This window comes from Spermophilus citellus (genome assembly GCF_964194105.1).
Source record: "Spermophilus citellus genome assembly, chromosome: 2".
In the NCBI taxonomy this organism is placed as follows: Eukaryota; Metazoa; Chordata; class Mammalia; order Rodentia; family Sciuridae; genus Spermophilus; species Spermophilus citellus.
The window spans coordinates 223062347-223085326 of record NC_138183.1 but is presented as its reverse complement, the minus strand read 5'-3'; the positions used below and the strand labels follow the sequence as shown (position 1 = coordinate 223085326).

The window sequence follows — 22980 nt, the reverse complement described above, 5'->3', positions numbered from 1 at the left end:
TTCCTCCAGTGTTCTCTGCTGAACCCCCATCCTACATGGAGCCAAATCAGTTTTCTAAAAGTCAGCTGTCGTTGTGACCCTCCTCACCTCTTGTTGGGCAGGGGAGAAAGGTGTTTCCTGTGGCCTCCAGATTCAGGCCCCACCGTCTGGCTCTCTCAGGTTTAGCTTCCATTTGTACCAGCCTTTCAAGTCTTCTGTTCCTAGGGACTGTGCTCCAGCCACACCCAGAAAGTCTCCACACTGGCTAAATACTTCCACACCACTCTTGTCATGGCCTGGACAGACCTTTTCTTTCTGATTCCTAAGGCCCGTGCTTGTTTCCTTTCCAAGTCCCAGACTCATGCCTTCTCTTGCCCTTTCTTTCTGAGACCCCAGGAGTGTTGATCCATTGTCCCACTCATTTGAAGTTGACCTGCTGCCCTGGGTTCTGTGCCCAGTGTTCCCTGCCTTTCTTGGCCCACAGGCTATGCCAGGTATTTTCTCCTATATCTCACAGCACCTCGAATATTATTGATTACAACACTTTGCACATTGTTTAATAAATCATCCATTATGTATCACATGGACCATCTCAGACTTGTCTATACCTCTTTCCCAGCACCTAACATCATCTATGGCCCATAGAAGGTGCTCCGTAAATGCTTGTGAATGACTGAATTGTTACCAGTTATGTTAATAAGCATGTTTTGCATACTCAATTAACAGACTTGAAGGAGTCATGCTTGTAGCTTCTTTGTCCTCCCAGAACCTACCATAGGTAGGTGCATAAGAAATGGTTGTTAACCAACTACCCGATCAATTGGATGTGTGGAATAATGGGAGCTCCGAAGACTGTGTGTGCCTTCTTTTCTCTAATTCAGGGCCATTACCCAGAATTTTAAGCTGATTAACGTGGTTGTCAAGACAGAAGAGAGAAACATTTAACTCTGGACGGTGTATCTCCAGTGGGTTATTTATAACCCAACAATATGGCAGCTGAGGGCTTTAGTGGCTGACACAGACTGCTACCCTGATGGCTATGGAAACACCTCAAATGGCACTGGGAGGATGGTGAATTCATATTGCATGCAGTGCTCAAAGAATTAAATTGTTACCACTTAATATTCATTGAATGTCAGCACTGTACTTTTGTACTCGGAAAAAATAGAGGAGACACACACTTCATGCAGTGGGCTTTGTTAGCTATAATTAGTTGGTGATAGAACAGTGTTGATACAGCAGTTCAGCAGTTAAAGGAAAGCAGTGCCCTTGGTACAAATGTGAGTATATTTGTACATCTGGTTCTGCTATGCTTACTATGTTTCAGCACCGGGAATGTTCTGGAGCATGACAGCTAAGCTAGGAGAATTTCATCAGCTTGTAGTTTTAGGAAAATATGAACAGCCCCATTTCTGATGTACTGTAGTTCAGTAACATATTCTTTCATTTTGGTTTTGTGTGGTATCTGGAATTCTGGATTTTTTGTTTCCTTTTGTACTACATACATCTGAAAATTCCGTGTACAGACCTAAATTGTAATTTCACTTCTCATCATAAAAAGAATGCTAATTCTGATTATATTTGGATGGATCTGAATGCATTTACCTTTGCACTGTCTGGGAAAGCAGGAAATAAAATTGCAAAGCAAAAAGACATGTTTTAAGAGACTTCACAGACTACATTGTTTCTGAAATCTTTCACCAGTGAATGGGCAGTGTATACGCCAGGTGGCTAACCATGGAACCTTGGGATCCTTGGTTTTGTCCCTCTTTCAGTATTTGAGGAACAAAGGCTAAAGTAAGGGAACTTACTTGTCCAGGGGCACACTGCTGATTGCTAATAAATATAGGAAGAGTGCAAAAGTCCCTGGACTCCACAACCAGATAAGAAAGTTTATCTGTCAGTAAAAGTTGTCCCTCTTTAGAGACCTATTAGGAAAAGAAAATTTGGACATAGTTGTTTTTCACTTGTGACTTGACATCTCTACAAATGACAAATACATACATCTTCACCAGTGTTCTAAAAATCAAACTTATGTATTTTTCCCTCCCTCAACGAAATATGCATTTCTTTTTGAGATTTTAGAGGCCTCCATTTGACTGCATAACCAGCATGGCAAATTAGTTCATGACAGGAAAAACTAAACCTTGGAAATTTTGTCAATGAACTGTAGTAATTTTGAGCAGTATCTGTAGTTATTAATGACCCCCCCACCAGAGTTCAGGAGATCAATTTTCTGGCACTTTGTTATAGCTAAACTCATTTTTATTCTCCAAGTGCAGAAACATTTTAGCTTTCAAAATTAAGTGGATGGAAAGAGAAGTACATTAGAAGTTAGGAAACCTGAGTTCTATTTCCAGCTCTGATTCCTTTTGTTAAAGTGAGTCTTTTTAAACCTGATCAGTTTTCCAAAGTGTGGAATATATATTATTGGTGTTAGGCAGGATGCTTTAGAGTAGACAGACCTTAAACAAAATTTTAATAGTTACGTGTTTATTTTGACGTGTAGTTGAAAAATGAAACCGACATGTCCAAATTATAACTGCATAGATGATATTATTCAGGGCAAAAGTAAAAATGACTTGTGTAAAATTATAACACACTTAACCCAAATTAAGTCATATTACAAGCGAGTAAGACAAAGATCACAAAGATGATATTCAACAAAGTTAAGCAGAGGATTAGATAAGGTCCCTTCTACTATAAAAATTCTGTGATTCTGTTAATGTAAGCCTGGTATTTATTTATTCATTGTTGTGCTTACAGGTTTTGCATTTGTCTTATCAGAGTATGTTTAGGTTTGATGGTTTAACATCACAAAAAATTTTTTAGCTTTTATGCTATCTAAATTTTGTGATAAGAATGAAAGCTTCATGTTACACTGGAAGACTTTTACAGATAAAGTCAGTGGAATGCATAAGCACAACATTGGGGTTTTAAAGAGGACTACAAGATGCTAAACACATTGAAATCCTGTTAAATGTTCAGTGAGGATAATGCTTTATTTCTCACATGGAAATACAGGTTAATTGCGTGCACAAAGGGTTTTACTAAACATGGTCTCAAGAAGAACTCCATGACGCAGGAAACCACATGATAACATTTCTCTGAAAATCTATCAATGACACTGAATGAATGTGTTATTGGAAAAAATAACAGACATGGTCAGAAGAGAACTCCATAATGGAAGCAGTAATGTATCACATATTTTTATGGGTAATGTGTCAAGACTGAATAAATGGGAGTGGTTTATTTGTTTGAATATGCAAGGAGATACATAACCATCTGATGATCAAGCATCAAGAACAAGATTCGAGGCTTGGCACAAAACTTGGAGAATTAATTAGAAAACAGTTTAAGATGGTCACTCAGTCCTCCCCTAAGAAAATCTGCCAGCAAATCCAGCAGTGTCACCTCTCCATGGCCTGGTTTAGCATTTGTCTTTGATGAATGGATCATTGGTCTATGAATTCACACAGGCCATGAATTCTGACACTGCAAATAGAAAGGTTATGACTGGTGAGGTTATATCTAGGAGGAGATTGTCAGATTGCTGAGGGCACCAGATACCACACCACACAAGGTAAAACAAACTGTGACTGCTTAAACGGAGTAGAGAAGATTTCAGGGGGTCATTATAGGTGTTTTCAAATATTTGAAGAACTGTCACATGGAAAAGGGACGATTTCAGAGTGCAGAAGTAGGAATAAGAAGTAGTTAGGGGGTGCTGGGGTTGTGGCTCAGTGGTAGAGCACTCGCCTAGCACATATGAGGCCCTGGGTTTGATTCTCAGCACCACATAAAAATAAATAAAATAAAGGGATAAAAAAAAGAAGTAGTAAGGGGAAGAACATAATGAATTTAAAGACTGGATTATGGGTCCAGTACTGTGCTAGGTATTCTGTATGTGATCTCCCATTAATTTTTTAAAAAATATTTTTAGTTGAAGATGGACACAATACCTTTATTTTATTTATTTTTATGTGGTGCTGAAGATCTAACCCAGTGCCTCGCAGGTGAGGCAAGTGCTCTTCCACTGAGCTATGATCCCAGCCCTCTCATGAATTTTTGCAAAGTTCTTGAGAGTAGCTATTATTATCTTCTATTGTAGAAAGAGAGATCAAAGAAATTAAATTTTTCTATTTCTCTGATATCTATATAAACACACTCACACACACATTTTTCTGTGCTGGGGATTTGAACCCAGGCCCTTGAGTAGGCTAGGCAAGCCTTCTACCACTGATCCCTACACCCTGATACTGGATCACTAATATGATTTGTTAATAACGTGTGGAGTGGGATTCAGAGCCTCGCAGTCTGGCTCTAACAGTCACCCTTGCTTTTCTGCATCTCTCTTTTTGGAACGTGCATTCTATGTCAGATCCTGTATATTGACAGTTAATATCCTCATAGTGGTGTAGCAAATTATTATTCCCATTTTACAGATGAGAAAAAAATGAAGCTCAAAGGAATTAATAAATTTGCCCAAAGCAAATGACTCAGCCAAACTAGTTACCCAACAATTCAGGCTCCAGGCCAAGTCTTTGGGCTTTGCTCAGCTTTCCTAGAGGTGCAGAATCTAGAACAGCAACTTTCTAGCAAGTAGAACTAGCCGAACCCCAAATGGATCCTGCTGTGGATAGGACGTGGGCTTGGGATCTCCCTTTTTCTGGAAACCTTGGAATGAAAATTTATATGCACTAGATAAGGAAGGGGTAGAGGAAATTCAAGCATCATATAAAGTGTTGAACCAGATGCCCTGTGAGGTTTTTCTTCTGCTCTGGGATTTTATAACGCCGTGTTTTCGTCTCATCTTCCCACGTCATCTTGTTTTCCCCTGGGTGTCCTCAAATGGATGTGCAAATCTCACTCTGATATTTGAATCTGGCTCTGGGGGTTAGATTGCCTCGGTAAGATATTCACTTGCTAGGATATTTGACATGATGCCTTGGGGGAAATGTTAGGTCATCTGCGAAGTCAGCAGCATAAACAGGAAGTGGTAAAGTTGTTAACTAAGGAGGAAAATGGAGTGTGAGGGTATCCCCACAATGTGAAAAGGTGGATCTCCCTGCAGCGTCAGGGTCTCTCTTGGACATGCTCTTAGAGTGAAAATGTCTGGCTGTCTTGACTCTGTCTTTTCAAGATGTTTATCAGATGCCCAATTTGGGAGTAGTTGTTTCCCTAGGGTTGTCTCAACTTTAATGACCTCCACTGCAACTTGCCCATTCCACCAGACGTCTTATTTTCAGCTCTGAGTGTCTGTGGGAAGAAATGCCTTTCTTCCTATGACCCCAGGTGCCACAGTCTTGGCTGGGCACAAGATCATGAGCCACTCACAGCTTTGTCGATTCAAACAGCAATTCTTTATTACCGAACTCACACCGGCCTCCACACACGCTCTGGGGCAATCCCAGTTCTCCTCCGCCCAATTCACCTACTCCACTAGGCTTTTTTTCCAATATCCTTTCTGAATCCCTGGAGAACTCAAGGGGAGCTCAGGCAGCAGGAACACCCTAATCCCAGCAGCAATAATCCTCAACCTCCAACTTCCCTAAAACCCCTATTGTCTTAAACCGGGAACGCCTTAAACTCAAGGATCGGGATACTTCCTCAAACCTGATCAGCTCTAAACCCGGATCCGCCCTGGTCCTTGAGCAAGGTCACCTTACATGCAATGTCAACAGCAAAATTCTAAGGCAAGTCCATATAACATGGGGTACGCTGGCAAGGAAATTTCGATGCGTCATTCCTACTTGGCAATGGCCCTCAGCACCCAGGTGCCTTGCAGTCCTGCAGTGAGGCTCTGACATGCTGTCCGTCTTGCCTTCTGAAACTCTGTCTCTTGCTTTGTCCTTAGTCCTGTGAGGAACAAAGTACATCAGTGTTCCAGGTTCAGGGCTTCTGTCTACATTTGGGTTTGCATGTTTATGCTCCCCACTCCCCCCAGTTCCCTATCAATCCTCTGTACAGTTTCCAAGCATATAACTTTGCTTGGATGGCATCATGTTGGTGGTGTGGATGGGGCAGCCAAAGCTTGCCCTGGACTCTTCATTCCAGCTCAAAGCTGAGAAGAATCACTTGCCTCCTTTTACCTGCCCCCTACTTTTATGTTGTCTGGACTTTATTTAACTGTTAATTCAGCTGGAAGTTTAAATGTTTCTCTGGAGGAGGTGGGAAGGTGGGGAAGGAGGTTGAAGTGATTAAATAACTGACTGGTGTTCCCCAGAGTCTCAGAAAGTTGACTGCTCAGTATGGAGCCAAGGTGGCAAATAGTCCTATACCATGGGATGGCTGGCTGCTCTAATGTGGGTAGAGGCATAGAGTAAGGGCCTGTTCACATGAGGGGTTTCCATATCTGCCACTGGGGTGGGGGGGGTGGTTATCCTAATTAGTTGTACATGACAGTAGAATGCACTTTGACACATTATCCATAAAAGGAGTATAATTTCTCATTCTTTGTAGAATCACATTGGTGGTATAGTCATATAAGTACATTAAAAAAAACAAAACAAATAACCCAATCAATAAATTGGCAAAGGAACTGAATGGACACTTCACAGAAGAAATACAGTCGATCAACAAATATATGAAAAAATGTTTAACATCTCTAGCAATTAGAGAAATGAAAATCAAAACTAAGATTTCATCTCTGCCACCTTTTATTTAATAAATTCAAAATGATGACAGTGTTGTCCCTATAAATTGGGATAGACTCCCAAGGACTTTGGTGCAGTAGCTATGCCCGTAGTTCAGCCCAATTGCGGAAGGGGAGAATTGGGCGTTGTGTCTGTGGATTACCATTAGGAGGAAAACTGGAAAATTATGACACATATGTACACACATGCATCATATTGAATTTATTCACATTTGATGGTCCAGTGATTGATTATTAAACGTCCTTTCAAATATTGTGGATTAAGTGTAAATCCTGACAATTCCATTCCATTGAACATCTTAACTTTTGGTACTGGGACATTACATATTATTTTTTGAGGGTGACAGTCAGTTGTGGCGGCGAAGAATCATTTATTCTCTGGAGAAAGTACTTTTACAAGTCAGGTGATGATTGTTGGTGAGACTGGAACCACTGAGATGGAGTGTACTCTAGTCTCCGTGACAGAGAAAGACACCAAACATTGCTATGTATAAAAACAGCATCGAATGTAATTGGGAAGGCTTTTGGGTTACTAGCAAAGTCTCTGAGGGTTAGTGAACTTTCTCTGTGGTAGCAGCATATTAATTTATAACCTTTACAGAAAAAAGGATTATTTTTTTGTAGACGTTAAAATCCTGATTAGACCCATCCAGTAACTCTTCACATTTTCTTCCTCCCTCCCATCTTTTCCTTGTTCTTTCCTTCTTCTTTAATTTCCTTCTTCTCTTACAAAAATAAAACAAATTAAAAGATCAACTATTGAAAAAATGCAAGACTGTCTGGGCTTTATACCAGTGTCTTTATTTATTCACTGAAAGTGCCATTCTTAAAACAGATTATTTCTTAAAAGAAAAAAAAAAGAGGCCAGGGATGCTGGTGCATGTCAGTAATCCTCGCTACGAAGGAGGCTGAGGCAGGAGGATTACAAGTTCAAGGGCAGTTTGGGCACCTTAGCAATAAAATGAAAATAAAATGAAAAGGGATGGGGTATGGCTCAGTAGCAGAGTGCTAGCCTAGCGTGTGTGAGGTCCTGGGCTTTATCCCTAGTACAGAACAACAACAACAACAACAAAAAAGCCTGTCAGGCAATATGTATTGGAATCTAGAGCTTTCAGTGTGTTTTCTGCTGCATGCTAACTATCCGGGGCGGGGCTGTGATATGAAATATTGTTCCTTAATTAACATTTTACTCTCTAATCTACGCATTGCATATTTGCTTCTCTTGTGACCTTCTCTTTGCATTTATAACTTCTGCTTTTCGCCCATAATCCAAAAGTAAGCAGACATTCCTACGGAGAAATTAAAGGAAGCTGTCAGTGGAGAGTTAATATAGTGAAAACATCCTTAACTCCGCTACCAACCTCTTAAATAATTAAAACTGTATGCTCCAAGAATCACATTTGCATTTCTTTACCAAGTTTATTTAGTACACTTTGTTACACTCAATTAAATGAGAATGTTCTGTTTCATTTTCTTGGCTTCGGGTTGATCACTTTGCCTTTTGATTCTTATGCCCTGGTGTAATTTCACAGTGCTTAGGTCTCTAAAACCATACATATATTAATGTATATGTAGACACATACATACCCATTAAAAGGCGTACTTTATAGGAAATAGAATCTTTCGCCCAAGGCACCTGAGCATTCCTTGTAACCTGAGGTGTAACTGGGATAGCAGATAAATTCATGGTATAAAGATGAGCTTGACAAAGTTCTTTTAACATCCAGTTTTTCTTTTTAAGCCTTGTTATTTGGCATCAATTTCCCTCTTCACAATTTGATTTGTGAATCTCTTAGCAAAAACGGAAAGAATACAGGTGTTGAATGGTTGTGGAAAGGAAATTAAATGTAAGTGCTGTCTCTCCGCATCTCAGTTGGCAGAGCCTGTGCAGACGGCTCTCTGTAAATTAGTTCATTGCTTAAGTTATGCATGTTTAAGAAGGAATAAATTAGTTATCCATCTCCTAATGAGTAGTGGGATCAATTGAAGCATGATGAGAGAGAAATAGCATAATTTTGCTTCTTCAGTTGGGGTTCAATATCCCCAAACTTCACTATTAATCACTCTGTCAATTTCCTGGGTTATTTCTGATTCTCCAGGTAAGATATTCTTCCCTTTTAATTTTCCTACCAGGTAAGTAAGACTTTTTTTAATTTGTCCAGTGGGGTTGTGGATGAGGGATGCTTCATGCTCCCAAATGTCCCCTGTTACTGTGGGTCCTTTTGCCCCTGCATTGGTTGGTTTGGGTGTGTTCATGTAACAGTCTATATGTATGTGCGATGACAATTGCCAGGGTTCTAATATGTTTAACTGTTATGGGATCTGTTATGTCTACTTTAGGGTCGACCCCATCCCATATGATACTCCAAAACCAGCGGGCCACACGCGGTTTGTCTGCATCTCAGACACACACTCCAGAACAGATGGTATCCAGATGCCTTATGGGGACATCCTTCTCCACACAGGCGATTTCACCGAGCTGGGACTGCCCTCAGAGGTTAAGAAGTTTAATGACTGGTTAGGTAAGGAATGATTGCGTTCTGGCGGCCCCAATTAACCTTTCCCGTCCGAGTGTCACTCACTGCGTCCTAATTGAATTAGAGCACTTGGAAGCCAGCTCAGCCATTTCTCGTATGATATGCGGTGATGTCTAGCTTTAATCCAATTCTGTTAATTAAAGATGAATTTTTAGATATTTAATTTTACTGTGCATCCTTTCAGTGCCTGGCCTCGGCGGCTCTGGGGCAGAGGGATGGGAAGCTTTGAAACCGATCTCCTCTCACTCATGCTGCTTTAATGAGGGTATGCGTTGGCACACATGAGACCTAGAATCATATTTTTAATTCACTGGCTCTGCAATCTTTCCCAGATATTAGGATCAAAGATGTACAAATGACCTAGTAGTAAGAGAACATTTCTAAGAAATGGAAGAGGATGTAACAGTCCTTATATGAAGTTAAGTTGCTCTAGCACAGTGCTGTTTAGGAGCAGCTTTTCTAAGTGTTCTAGAGGGTGCCTATGATCCCTGAAAAAAATCACATCCTGCTGTAAAACTCACCAAATCTAAAATACGAAACTGCCCTGGAACTGTGGAAAGGCACCCACGGATTGTGGGTTCTGAAAAATATTGGGTCCTAAGTCAGGTAGTTTGCAAGTAGTATTGCAAAGCAGTCTGGGGATTATTCATATCTTTATTAGAAGATGGATCTGGAGCTGGGGTGTTGCTCAGTGATAGAGCATGTGCTTAGCATGCATCAGAGCCTGGGTCCAATCCCTGTCCCTTAAAGAGAGAAAAAAAAGGGGGGGATATTTATAAGAATTGTCTTAGGTGGGAGAAAGAAGGAAAGAAGTATAGCATTCTGAGAGCTTAGAAACTCTAAAGATACTAAGGAATTATAACATGAAGAGCAGAAATTGCTCTGGAAGATTAATGTCATGAATAATATGTCAGGCAAAAAAGTATTAAGGAGATTCAGGCAAAAACACTGAAATGTTTCCCATCAAACTAAAGTAAGGTTTGAGAAATTTTTAAATGATTGGTTAAATGATAAAATGTATGTGTTAAAGAGAAATAATATTCTTTAAACATGATTAAAAATATTAAAAAAATAAACAAGCCTAATTAATAACATAACGATTTTGGTTTTTTCATGTGATGTTACAGATCAATCCAACTTATAAGCAGTTGAGTCAGAATACATACACCTTACTTTTGGCTATTTTCATTTAATAGTGTTGGTAAGATTTTAAATGGTTTTATGTAATTTTCTTATTTATCCTTTTTAATAGCAATGTGACGTTCATCTTGTTTGCTGTTTCTTAACTTTGTATGACTTTTCTACAAAAATGAACATTTACTTTGATATCAGTTTTTCCTCTGGTAACTGGCATTGAAGTGTGCATTTCCATGCGTATGTCTTTTTGCTTCCATTGACTTATTTCTTAGGATAAAACATTATGTCTGAGTTAAATTTGTAGGTCAAAGGATGTGAAATTCCTGTGGTTCTTGCTGCTTATGGCATTTTGCTTTCCAACAGCACCGTGGCTGTTTCCCTGCAGTAAAACGAATGTAACGGTTTTACCAGGATCTTAGCAGTGCTGGATTTGGAGCTTTTATATTTTGTGCTCTTTTATGCTCAATCTTATTTAAAACAGTAACATTTTAAATACCATCTGGCATAATCACCTCCTTTTTTAGGTGGGGCAGAAATTTAGAGAAGTTAAGTGACTTTCTCAATACCATTGTAGCAGGTTTGGGTCTCTAATTTCTATCTTTTCACTTTTTTTTTTTTTTTTGCCTCTGTTAAATTTGCTTTCAAGGACAATTGCCTCATTGTTTTAGCCAACTTTTGAACTCTTCATAGTTAAAATTATTTGGGGGTGAATTTTGGGCATTTTAAGCTATTCTGTGACATCTGAATCTCAACACAGATACTAAGGAACTTAGTGGACAGTTCTTTTTCTGGAGGAAGGGAGCTGCATTGTGGAGTGTTCCCAGAAACAGGAGACAAGAGACAGGTCAGATCCTGGTTATAATCTTGTTTAGACACTGACCTTGGGCAACTGAATGCACCTCTTTTCCCCTTGGTTTCCCTCTGCAGAACTAAGGATTAATACTACCTGTCTTTCTGGATTGTTGTGCAGATTAATCAGTAAATGATTGCTGCTAGTGAGTTTTTGTGGGCCATTAATAACTGAATGGAGAATGTGGTGAGTGAACCATCAACAGATATTTAAAGGATAAAAACAAGAAGAGGTCAGAAGAATTATTTAGTAGATTAGTAGTAAACACTGGGAGATTTTATAAGGCAAAAGTACTCCATAAATGGAAATGTGCCGTAACTAAGGAAATAAAATGATAAGGAAATAAAATGCTAACGGACAGCTGCAGTCAGTTCCTCCTTTTCTTACATCTCCTCTGATCTTGTGAGGCAGGGAGAAGAGACTTCAGCATGGGGTGCAGAATGAGAAACCAAAGGGAGCCCATGGGATATGGGTAGAGAAGTTGGGATCCCATCGAGAAGGCTGAGAATAGCTCACTGTTACCAGGGCAACCTCATGGTGCTCAGAGGGTGAGAAATGGTGTGTGATTACACTCTGCCACTTGGCCCAATCAGGAACCTCTCCCTAGGAAGGGGTGCTGCCAACAAGAGCTGCCAGGTAGCCTGGCAGAGCAGAGTCAGGTCAGATCGTCCTAGGGCCTTACCACGGTGGTGCATTCAGCTCTCAGCAACAGAGGTCTCACAGATCAGGCAGGCACTTACACTTCTGATTGATTTCCATCTTTCTACCATCTAGATGACTCTGATCATTGAAAACAACCTGGTCATAACCCAAGCTCCCCTGCTTTCCCACTGGATAAATATGTTTCTATTACAGGCCAGGCACTCCTTCTTCACCTATAACATTCCTCTAAGTTGCTAATGTCAGTCCCATTTTATGGATGAGGAGCCCGAGTTCAGCAAGGTTAACTTACCCAAGGTCATTTAATAGATAAGAAGTGCAGAGAAGCTAAGGATTCTATCCAGGGTCACTCAGGTAGTAAACCCTGAGCTCTTAACTCTAAAATGTGAGTCCTCTTCTTTTATTATTCTGTGATATTCTGACTGAGTTTGAATTAAAAAAAAAACTGATGTAGCTCCTGGAAGCTTCATGCAGAAGTTGCATAGCTATTTGGTAATGTGCTAATATTGCATAGGTTTGAAAGATGTATTTAGGTCCTGTCCATCTTGATGCTTTCTTGACCTTCCAGCTGTAAGACCTGAGAATCCTTCCATGAGCTCCCTGTCATACCTGGCAGGTATATCATGTAAAATTATTAATGTAAGGTACTTTATGATATAAACTAGCACACACAGCTCAGGGCCATAAGAAGATGGAACTCAAGCCAGCTACAGACAAAGGACAGGAACGTAGAATAGCGTGTTGGGGTTATGAGCAGTTGGGAAAGTCCAGCCTTGAATTCATTAACTTTGGTAAGTTGTTTGAACTCCTGAGCTTTGATGTTCTAATCTGTAAAATGGGCATTGTAAGTAAGAATGTGCCCCAAGGTTGTTGTGAGGATATACTCTGTGCTAAAGATTGCACCATTCTTAAAACAATTCTTGATCTGTGACAGCTTTCAACCAATCGTACAAATGGTAACAATAAAGCCAGCATCATAGACCCTGATGGGCAGAAACTAAAAGGGGCTGACCCTGGGGATTTCAAGAGGGACTTAGGGTTGTAAGAGGGAGCACCAAACTATCTAAAATCAGAGGCTGGAAACACACTTCCCTCCTAGACAGTGACACTAACTGGATGGGAGATTACAGCTGGAAGAGGCCTTGGGGTCCTTGAATTCTGCTTCCTAATTTAATAGCAGTGGAAACTGAGGCCGGAGGGATTGAATGAATTGCCCTGGGTCACTGTTGATGAATGATCAAGTTGAGACTGGAATTTGAATGGGGCAGGGAAGGGGAACACTAACACACATTGTCTGTGGGTGGTAGGGTCCCCTCCCCTGTCACATGCATCATTTCATGCAATCTTAATAACTTACAAAGTTGCTATTACGGGATTCCTTTTTACTTCCGAGGAAACAGCCCTGGTGAATGTAACTTCCTTAAGGTAATACCACAAGGAGGTGACCTCAGAGTCTGATTTTAGGTGCATCAGACAGACCTCAAACCCTAGTTTGGCTGATGGGATGGATATCCCAATAGTTCCTCCTCACAAACGATCTGCCTCTCTCTGCTGCTGTCTTTAAAGGAACCAGTCCAGCGTCAGAGAGAGAGGTAGGTGGCTTCTTATGGCCAGAGACTGCAGAAATGTGGAAAATAGACTACATTCATAAATGTTTTCCCCCAAATTCTTTTAAGAATGAGAGTTAAATGCTATATCCCATAGTCCCATTAGTATTTTAGCTCAACTCTGCTTTTTTTTTTTTTTTTTGTACCAGGGATTGAACCCAAGGACCACATCTACCAGCACATTTTACTTATTTTTTTGAATTTTGAGACAGGGTCTCACTAGGTTGCTTATGGCCACACTAAGTTGCCGAGTCTGGCTTTGAGCCTGCGATCCTCCTGCTTCAGCTTCTTGAGCCTCTGGGATTACAGGCGTGCACTACTGTGCCTAACTAACACAGCTGTGCTGTGGGTACGTACGTCACAAATAGTCTTGGGTGAGCTGAATGAGGCCTGGCCACCCAACCATTATAGCAGTTTATTTTTTTCTTTATTTTTATTTTTTAATCTTGGCAAAAATTTCTCATGATCATAGGCTTGACTTAAATGTACACTTGTTATCTGTAAAGTACCTGCCTTTTAAAGTGTGATTATTTTTATTGCTTAAAAAAAAAAAAAAAACCCTGAACATCAGTGGCTTCTCCTGTCACTTTGCCTGAAGGCGCATTTTGTAAGCATTTTACCGTGTTCACTTTGGCCCTGTGTTCTTCCTGCCTGTGCCTCTTTGGTATTCTTTACTGTTCACTTGACTTCATCTCCACTGTCCTCTCATTTTCAGAATACTTTGTCAGCCTTCTTCCTGATTATCCCACATAGGCTGTGGATATTGCACGAGGGGGCTTTAGGAGGTCTTATCCTCTGATTGCATATCCACTTCTTATTTCCAGCTTTCAATTACACCCACATCCCATTTCTTCCCATTCCCCAAATGCAGTGTGTCCTTTTCCACATCCTTGCCTTTGCAAATCCTGTTCCTGTTTCCTGGGGTGGCCTTCTCCTCCAGAACTCTCTCATCCTCTGTGACAGATTCTTTGTCATAGTTAGTCACTTCCTTGAACATGTTAGTTAGACATTGTCCCCCTTGTTATGTAATCACACTTGTCTTTCTCCCCCCCAGACAGCCCTGTGGACCTAATGGGTGCCCTTCATAACCTGGGTTCTAAGTATAGGACCTGGAACATAGTCGGTGTACACAAATATTTATTGAATCACTGAGTGAACCAATGAACATAAAGGTGCAAGACTTTTTTTCTGCTTGCAGTTTTGGCCCAAACTTTAAAATTACACAGTACTGTATATACAGGCCCTTCCCTTCCCATTCCTTTTATCCTCAAAGAATTTATAACATCTAGTTGGCTGTTGTTAATTATTCTTATATACTGTGCAGAAATACTTAAGAAGAGTTTGTTGTTGTTGCTGTTTAGTTTCTTATATGATAATTAGAAAGACAGGGTTCTTGGGTGGTCTTCATTCAGCTGAAAGTTTATATATAACAGTCTACTCAGTCAGAAATCCCTTTTAACACAGCACCAGTGCCATGAACTTTTAATTATGGCTTTCTTTGGTCTAGATTGTCTTTTAAAAGCTCATAGCTTCAGTTTCCCCAGGCCAAAAGAGGAGAATGAAAATGTTTCCAAGGAAAATCTCAAAAAGAAGGTTATATATATTTGTTAGGAGCATTGTATTAGGCATGGTTATAATAGAGTGTGACTGCAACCAGCATTTCAGATTTTGGATATATAAATCGATTTTACCCCTTTCTGAAGACTGTGTTCCTTTCAGTGGTCTTGCTACGGGCCCAGAGTTTCAGAACTGGCCTTTAAGGAATAGCCTTCTCTGGCTGAGCTGTTTGTTTTATTCTTAGACCTATATTATACATGTTCATTCCTGGTAACTTAGAAAATAGCAGTAAGTGAAAAGAAGAAAACCAAATGATCCATGGACAGATATAATCACTCATTTTAGTATGAGTCCTTATTAAATGTTTTCTGTAGATGCATGCATGCCCCTATACACATGCTCACAAATATCTTTTATGAAAAATAGTAATACCATTTCATAGTCTGCTTTTCATCAAAACAATAGATCATGAACAATTTTCCACTTTAATAAATATGGCTAAAATACTTTCCCCAAAAAGAATACTTTTATTGTTTATAATTTATTAATTAATAATTAATAATTTATTAATACTTTTATTGCATATATTATAAAAATATAAATATATGAAATGTGCAAAGTAGAAAATACACATTCCTTTGTAATTCTATTTCTAAAACAATTGCTATTTGGTGTGCAGTCTTTGAGAAACATTTTTACTTTCATTTCTATTTTGAATATACTCAGTAGCAGGAAATATTCAATTTTGGGGGGCTCTAGTTTAATGGCTACTTTTAAAAAAGAATGGAGCAGTGCATATTATCTTGTAACTAACTTTAAAAAATTGGTCCACCATGCTTTGCGTTGGTGTAGGAGTCTGTCGTATGGATGTACTCTAATTTATTTAGTTTCATCTCTATTACTGGACACCTGAGATGTTGCCATTCTTTTACTATGGTATGCACTGGTGTGATGAACATTCTTTCTCTCTCTTTGCAAACATCTTTAAATATATTTATATATATTTAGAAATAAAATTTTGCTTCAAATGATATGTATTTTTTAAAAAGACATTTTTATTATATGTTATCAGGTTTCCCTCTGTAAAGATTGTAATTTCTCCTTAATGTTCTTGTAGTAGTTGAGGGTTTGTGTCACGTGTCTTTGAACATCTTCATTGGCAGCAAATCTTTAAGAGCTTTAAGAAAATGACCACAGACTTTTTTTTTTTTTTTTTTTTTTTTTTGCTGCTTGTGAAAACTAATATGATCATTGTAAAAAAAAAAAGTAAATAATAACACAGGTGAATAAATGAGATTGTCAATTCACATAATAACTACATTTAACAGCTTGTGTGCATACTGTGGTGTGGTATATGTGCATGTGTGTATTGATGTGTACAAGGGCCATACAATATCAGGTTAAGAGTGTGAGTGCTGGGGCTGGGGATGTGGCTCAAGCGGTAGCGCGCTCGCCTGGCATGCGTGCGGCCCGGGTTCGATCCTCAGCACCACATACCAACAAAGATGTTGTGTCCGCCGAGAACTAAAAAATAAATATTAAAAATTCTCTCTCTCTCTCTCCTCTCTCACTCTCTCACTCTCTCTTTAAAAAAAAAAAAAGAGTGTGAGTGCTGGATTTAGTCTGGCTGTGTTAAAATCCTGGTTTCAGCATTGTTCATTCTCATCTTCAGTTTATGTAAAAAGAAGCATTAGTGCTCAGCTTGTCTGATTTTCAAGGACTGTTGAGAGGTTAAATAGGACAAAGGACACCTGATGCGTGCAGGTGGCAAATGGTCAGGAGTCGGAATCTGGCGTCATGTCAGAGCTGCCCTCACTCCTGCTTCCTGCTCTGTTGCTGGGTTTCTCTTCACCTCAGGACAGAGAAGACCAAGGGACACAGGGAAGAGAGAACTTTGGGGAAGGTGCCTTTGTAGTTTCTTGTGGCACTGTGAATTTATAGAGCAAAGCATCAGCACTGTGGTCCTGCCTGGCCACCAGAAACCTGACACTGTCCCCTTTCTAAGGACCTTGGAACAGACATACAAGCCCTTTCTCTTAGACTCTGATTAGCCTCTGAACCAGCCATAAGGGGGCTGAGTCTGTCCTCTCCCGTGCCTGTCTCAGTCTCCTGTCATCTCTCCTTGTCTCCCCTCTACATTCTGACCACTCCCTCTACCCTCCAGGGTCACCACTCCTCCCTCCTGGGCCAGCCCTGCCCCCCAGCTTCTGTCTTCAGGAGGGATATCAAGGGCAGTTTCCTGTTCATGTTTAAGACTCTTCCACATGTTTACCAGGCATGGTCTGCATGTTTAAGGCTTCTGTTTTTTTTTTTTTTTTTTTTAAACAATCAAAATTATTAGTAACTCTAGCTAGTGAACTGGGAAAGTTAGGATATGCCATTAAAACAACAACGACGATGATGATGTGATGCCGTGACAACGGCCACTAGTGGGGTGCCTAGCACGTTCCAAAGAGTAGTTTCAGAAATGAAGTGAGCAGGGACAGCCTCACTGGAACTTTATGATCACTCCATATCATGTCTAATAAAAAGGTAAAGGTAGGAGGCATTAAGAAGGGCAAATGAGATGACTTTTCCCACAATTTACAGAAGAAACTATGCCCGAGAGTTCCCCAAAGCCCAAAATTCCCTGGTTCCTGTTTTTGAATGTTTAATACCTAGAGAGTTTCTTCATCTTTGGTCTGCTCACAAAACAATACCTGATGTGCTGTACTTTTCGATTTTCATAGTTGGATTTCCCCAAATTCCTTTCTAGGTTTAGAATTTAATTTTTTTTTTCTTCTCCATTTCAAGCAATTTAGAGTTTTCCTCTCCACTTCAACTCCTCCTGCTCTTTCCCTTCCTCCTCCTCCCCTTCCTCCTCCTCCTCCTCCTCTTCCTTCTCCTCCCCTTCCTCCTCCTCCTCTCCTCCTTCTTAGTGTATAATTCTAGAATTTCAATAGGAGCCTATATATTCTATCATGTGAATACCATGCACCCCACTTACTTATCTGTAATTAGATAAGATTATTCATTTGCTCCAAATAATGGTTTATTCATCATTACCTGCTTGTCCTTCTTTTCATGAAGAATCTTTTCTCCTGATGTAAATTCCTCCATATTCTAATTCATATATAAGTACATCTTGTCAATAAGGACAAAGCTAACTTTACAAGTAGAATTCAGTTTCGGCATGGAATTAAGTTAAAATACTTGGGGGGAAAAATGAACCTAAACAGAGTAGTTGAATATGCACAAATATGTAAGATTGGATTTTGTTCCATTAGAAGGAATTGTTGGTGACCTGAGAACAGGATGACTAGGTCTTTTGTGATCCACATGAACCTAATCTTTGGTTTGATGGGCAGCTATTTCCTCAAATTACATTAATTATGATGCCTCTAATTTATATGACATCTTTCCTCCAAAGGATTTAAAGTACCTTTGAGTATATGAGATCATTAATGCTTATAATGGTCCAGGGAAGTGGATACGGGCAGACAGTATTAGCCCTGTCTTACTGATGGATGGATGGAGATCTGGAAAGGTGGAAGGTCGGCCTGGGGTCACATTGGGAACCAACACAGGAGATGAGAGGCATCTAAAGTCACTGGCTGTTGACTCCACTGCTCCAGCCTTCAATTCTAAAGCTGCCTTCTTTTTTTTGAAATCTTCCCATATTGTAAAGAGAAACAGTTGGGGGCAAGACACATATAATCATTACTTCAGCAGCTTAACAGAAAAGGTCAGGTAAACACTTTCTTTAAAAAAAGAGCACTTTTTCTTTCCTTTTTCCCCATTTTACTGTATTAAATTATGTCACTGTAACTTTTTTCAAACCCTTTAGTCCGTGAGGGAAAGCTGAAGGCCCCAAATGTGCCATCCTAAGCACTAGAGAAGGATCCTTATATCAAGAACATGAAGAGACATCATCTTCAAGTTATTTGCCTATATCCCACTTGTCCTCTAAGGCCAGGCCCTGCTATGGTAGGTGCTGAGAATGCAGAAGGGAACAAGATGTCATTGCATTTAGCATCCAGATCTTCATCACTAGAATCATCTCCCCGTCTTATAAATGAGGCAAGTGGATCTCAGAGGACTTAACCATCTCACCCAAATTTGCACCTATTTGTTAGTGGAAGGCCTTGGACCAGGGAGGGACTCTGTCTTCTGAGTGATGCCATTTCTCATCCTGAACTAATTCTGCATATCAACACCTGCAAAATTATTCCCTCTGAGGTTTTGTATATGGGGGAGAATGTTAATTTCTCTCTCTCTCTCTCTCTCATACTTGCATGGAACTGGAGACTAGATACTTTGACATAGACGGCAAAGATGTACAGATACCTCAAAACACACATATCTCAAATTGAATTACTTCCAGATACTACTCATCCTCCTAAATTCCCCTCTGATTTACATTATCACTGACCCAGAGACTGCATTCTCTATCTGAGGCTGTGTTTTGTTGGATTTACCTCCTGAGGATCTTCTAGGCCTCTCTCCTGCCTTTGAAGAGGCTGGGTCCAGCCTGCCACTCATCTTTCCTGGAATCCTCTAATAATAATAACTCAACACGAAGCAACCACAGTTGCCAGACCCATTCCATTCATTAACTCATTTGATAGCTTGATGATGTTATCACTAGTTTTACTGACTTGGAGGCAGGGGAACTTTTTCACATGGGACCTCCCGTCAGACTGATATTTTGTGGAATGCATTTTGGAAACTGCTAACCGATAGCGTCAAGGCGCTGTTGTGACACTCAATGTTTTTCATGAGTCGATCCAGCTGGTCCGGTTTGCCCGTCCAGCTTCACTTCCCACCAATCTCTCTGGCTTCTCCTTGGCTCTTTAGGCTTGTGTCTCACCATTTTCTCCCTTGCTGCCTCCTCTTGACTACGGAAACTTTCTGGTCCAAGTTTGTTCCCACTTTGAACTTTTGTACATTACCATTTTCCTCAGTCTACTCAAACACCTCTTCCTTGGTGAGGTGTTATTTGCCTATTTCTGGAGATTCTTATTTACGGTCAGTCTTTCTCCACTACGTGCCACTCTGTGATGGTCTGGATGTGTCTTGTCCATCACTGTGTCCTCCGTAACTATAAGAGCACCTGGGACATAGGAGCTGTTCAAAAAACGTGTCTTGAGTGATTGGATGGATGAAAGCAAGCACATAAGAATAAGAAGTAAGAGAGATGGTGTCTCTCTAACTCCTTATTGTTATTGGGGTTGCAAGCACCATGCCTTGTGCACACATAGTAAGCACTCGAAAGTTTTGCAGAGTAATGGATATTTCATCATGTTGGTCTCATTGCCTGCCTCAAATCTTGTTTCCTTTTTTTTCTGAGAACTCTTGTTCATTCTTTAAAGCCCTGTTCAAAAGCCACCGCTGTTATGGAGTTGGCCCTGATCTTTCCTGTTGGTCCTTATCCCTTCTTTCCCTCCATCCTATGTCCAGACCACTGGCACACATTCCTCCTGGATCTCGCCTGAAATCATACTCTCAGCAGACGCTCTAGCATGCAATAACTCTCCAGTAAATGTTTGGTTTTCCTCGCTTCCTTGTGTGTTTCCCTGAGCAAAGTCTGTTGCTTCCAAGAGATTCAACCACTTCTGTAACAAGGGGAAGTTATCAGAATTGGGAGTATGAAGTTTAAGGAACATCCTTGGAAGATGTCAAACGCCATGTAAATTTCACGGTTGTCAGCTTATTGTTAACATCCCTTCTCATCATTGCCTGCACTGGAGAAATCCAAGTGCATTTCCAGGCCCTGCTGTAGGTTTCTGGATGAGAACAGGCATCCTTACACCCTTTGACTTAGCTTTGAACTTGGCTAATACTGCATAGATCGCTTCCATTTTAATTCCCCACCTCCCCCAGCCTGCCTGCATGTTGTTTCCAGGAATCTTAATTCCAGCTGTCCCTTGGGTTTTTGAATGACATTTCCCTGGCCTTTCAAGCTGCATGAAGAGTCAGTCCTGCTTCCAGTCTATCACTCGACTCACTAATTCTTGATGTTTCCCCCCCTCCCCACCTTTGACTGATAAATTTTCATTATTGGTTTTGCGTGAACGTCTTCAGGGTTCCACTCTGCCTGACCCCTGTTGTCACTTAGTGATTACATGCGCCAGCTGAGGTAATTTATTCACTTTGTTTTGGTGTGAACATGTCCCATGGGGCTTGTAACTGCTATAATCACTTGACCCTAGTGACTGTTAAATGCTTTAAACACAGTTATTTTAAATTTATAATTGTTTTCATTAAAAATCCCTTATAGTAACTTAACTGACCTTGCTGTCAACATGGCATTATATGCAGGGGAAAGAAATGAAAATATTATGATGCAAATAATATAGTAGCCATCAGAGAGATGTGGCAAATCATTAGCTCACCCTGCACATTCTCACTTGGAGTCCGGCAAGAAAGATGAAAGGGAAGAGGATATAATTACAGCACTGTCTCTGAAATTCAATATGGCCATTTCTGCACACAGGCCAGGCCACCAGCCTGAGGAGTGAAAGTGGAGTGGAGTCCCAGATGCTGGGGCAGAAGGGCCCCGCATTAGGCCCATCATGAATGTGGAGACCGCCCTTCTCCCACCCTGGTGGATTCATGGGTTTTTAATTAGCATTTTTCTATTTCTTATTTTGAAATAATTTCAGGTTTCAGGAAAGTTGCAAGAATAATACATTGAACTTCTGTATGCCCTTGGCACAGGTTATTCTCCAGTTGCTAATATTTTGTAACATTTTCTTTACCATTTTCTATTTTTTTTTCTGAAGCATTTGAGAGTAAGTTGCACACATTTACCCAAAATACTTCAATGTGTCTTCCCTAAGAATACAGAGACTCATTTATATTAACTCACCACAATTATCAAAACCAAGAACTATGAATCAATACAATTATATTTTCTACAGATCATCTTTAAGTTTTGCCATTCATTTTGCTAATAATGCTATAAGCAAATTTGCTATCTCCGATTTTTTTTTCTCTGTGCTATCCTAGAATCCAATCCAGCATCATACATTGCAATGAGTTTCAAAAATCCAAATCCAACTAAATCAAAATAGCTTCCCTTTCCTACCTTAAGGAGGGAGGGGTTATAATGGACTCTTGGTCCTAGGTAATTAGTATTTTTACTTATATTTCTAAATAATTTTTAACCTTTATTTATTTATTTTTTATATGGTGCAGAGGATCGAACCCAGGGCCTCACACGTGCTCGACTGCTGAGTCACAACCCCAGCCCTAAATGATTTTTTATATGTATTGTTTTAGTTGTAGTTGGACACAATACCTTTATTTTGCTTTTATGTGGTGCTGAGGATCAAACCAGTGCCCCACACATGCCAGGCAAGCACTCTACCACTGAGCCTCAGCTCCAGCCCCTAAATAATTTTTTAACTTATATTTCTGAATAAATAGTTATAAGAATCACTATATATTAAATGCCAAGGTAGTGTGCTAGGTGGGTGTTTTTTAAATGCACTTGTTATTTCATTTAGCCTCCTCCTTCTCCCAGCAAATATGCAAGGAAGTAGGTATTGATCTATAGTGCTGGATCCTGCAGTCCTTAGAGGGCTGACCACACCTGGGGCCACGTGGCTCTAAGTGCAGTGATGTGTTCCCAGTCCAGAGCTCTTCCTTGGCAGATGGGAAGGGTGGCACACTAGGATCTCAGGGACTAGGGGCCAATGGAGGGGACTGATGTTATGTATTTGTTTTGTTTCTAATTCTTATATTGTATTGTCAAAGATGAAGAATACATTTACGCTAGAGAGTTACCTAATACATTTTCGGGGATCCCAAAGATATGGCCTGAATATCTTAATTCATTTTAAAATTTAGTGAAATTAGTAACACCATGTCAAATAAGTACAGTTTATTTGATGAAAGGTTTTTGGACTGCAGACCAGCGTGTGCTAAAGGACAAAATCCTAAATGCTGTGATAACATGTCTGTGGTACTGGAAACTTGGATGCTCTAGGTCCTGTGTGTGTTTCTGGCCTGGCT

The 22980-nt window shown here is 40.1% G+C and overlaps 1 protein-coding gene across 7 annotated transcripts in view; it reads left to right on the top strand.

Moving 5' to 3' along the window:
- The window catches only part of MPPED2 (metallophosphoesterase domain containing 2), a 179303-nt gene that overhangs the window by 38969 nt on the left and 117354 nt on the right, over positions 1-22980 (top strand). For 5 of the 7 annotated variants that reach the window (XM_081278865.1, XM_081278861.1, XM_081278862.1 and 2 more), the window contains one exon: positions 8975-9156. The exons of 1 other annotated variant lie outside the window; for it this stretch is intronic. In XM_081278865.1, coding sequence (XP_081134991.1) covers positions 9069-9156 — 88 coding nt within the window. In that variant the 5' untranslated portion in view covers positions 8975-9068. Of the gene's footprint in view, positions 1-8974; positions 9157-22980 lie in introns of those variants that run through there. One more of the 7 variants, XM_081278866.1, reaches the window with a different exon arrangement.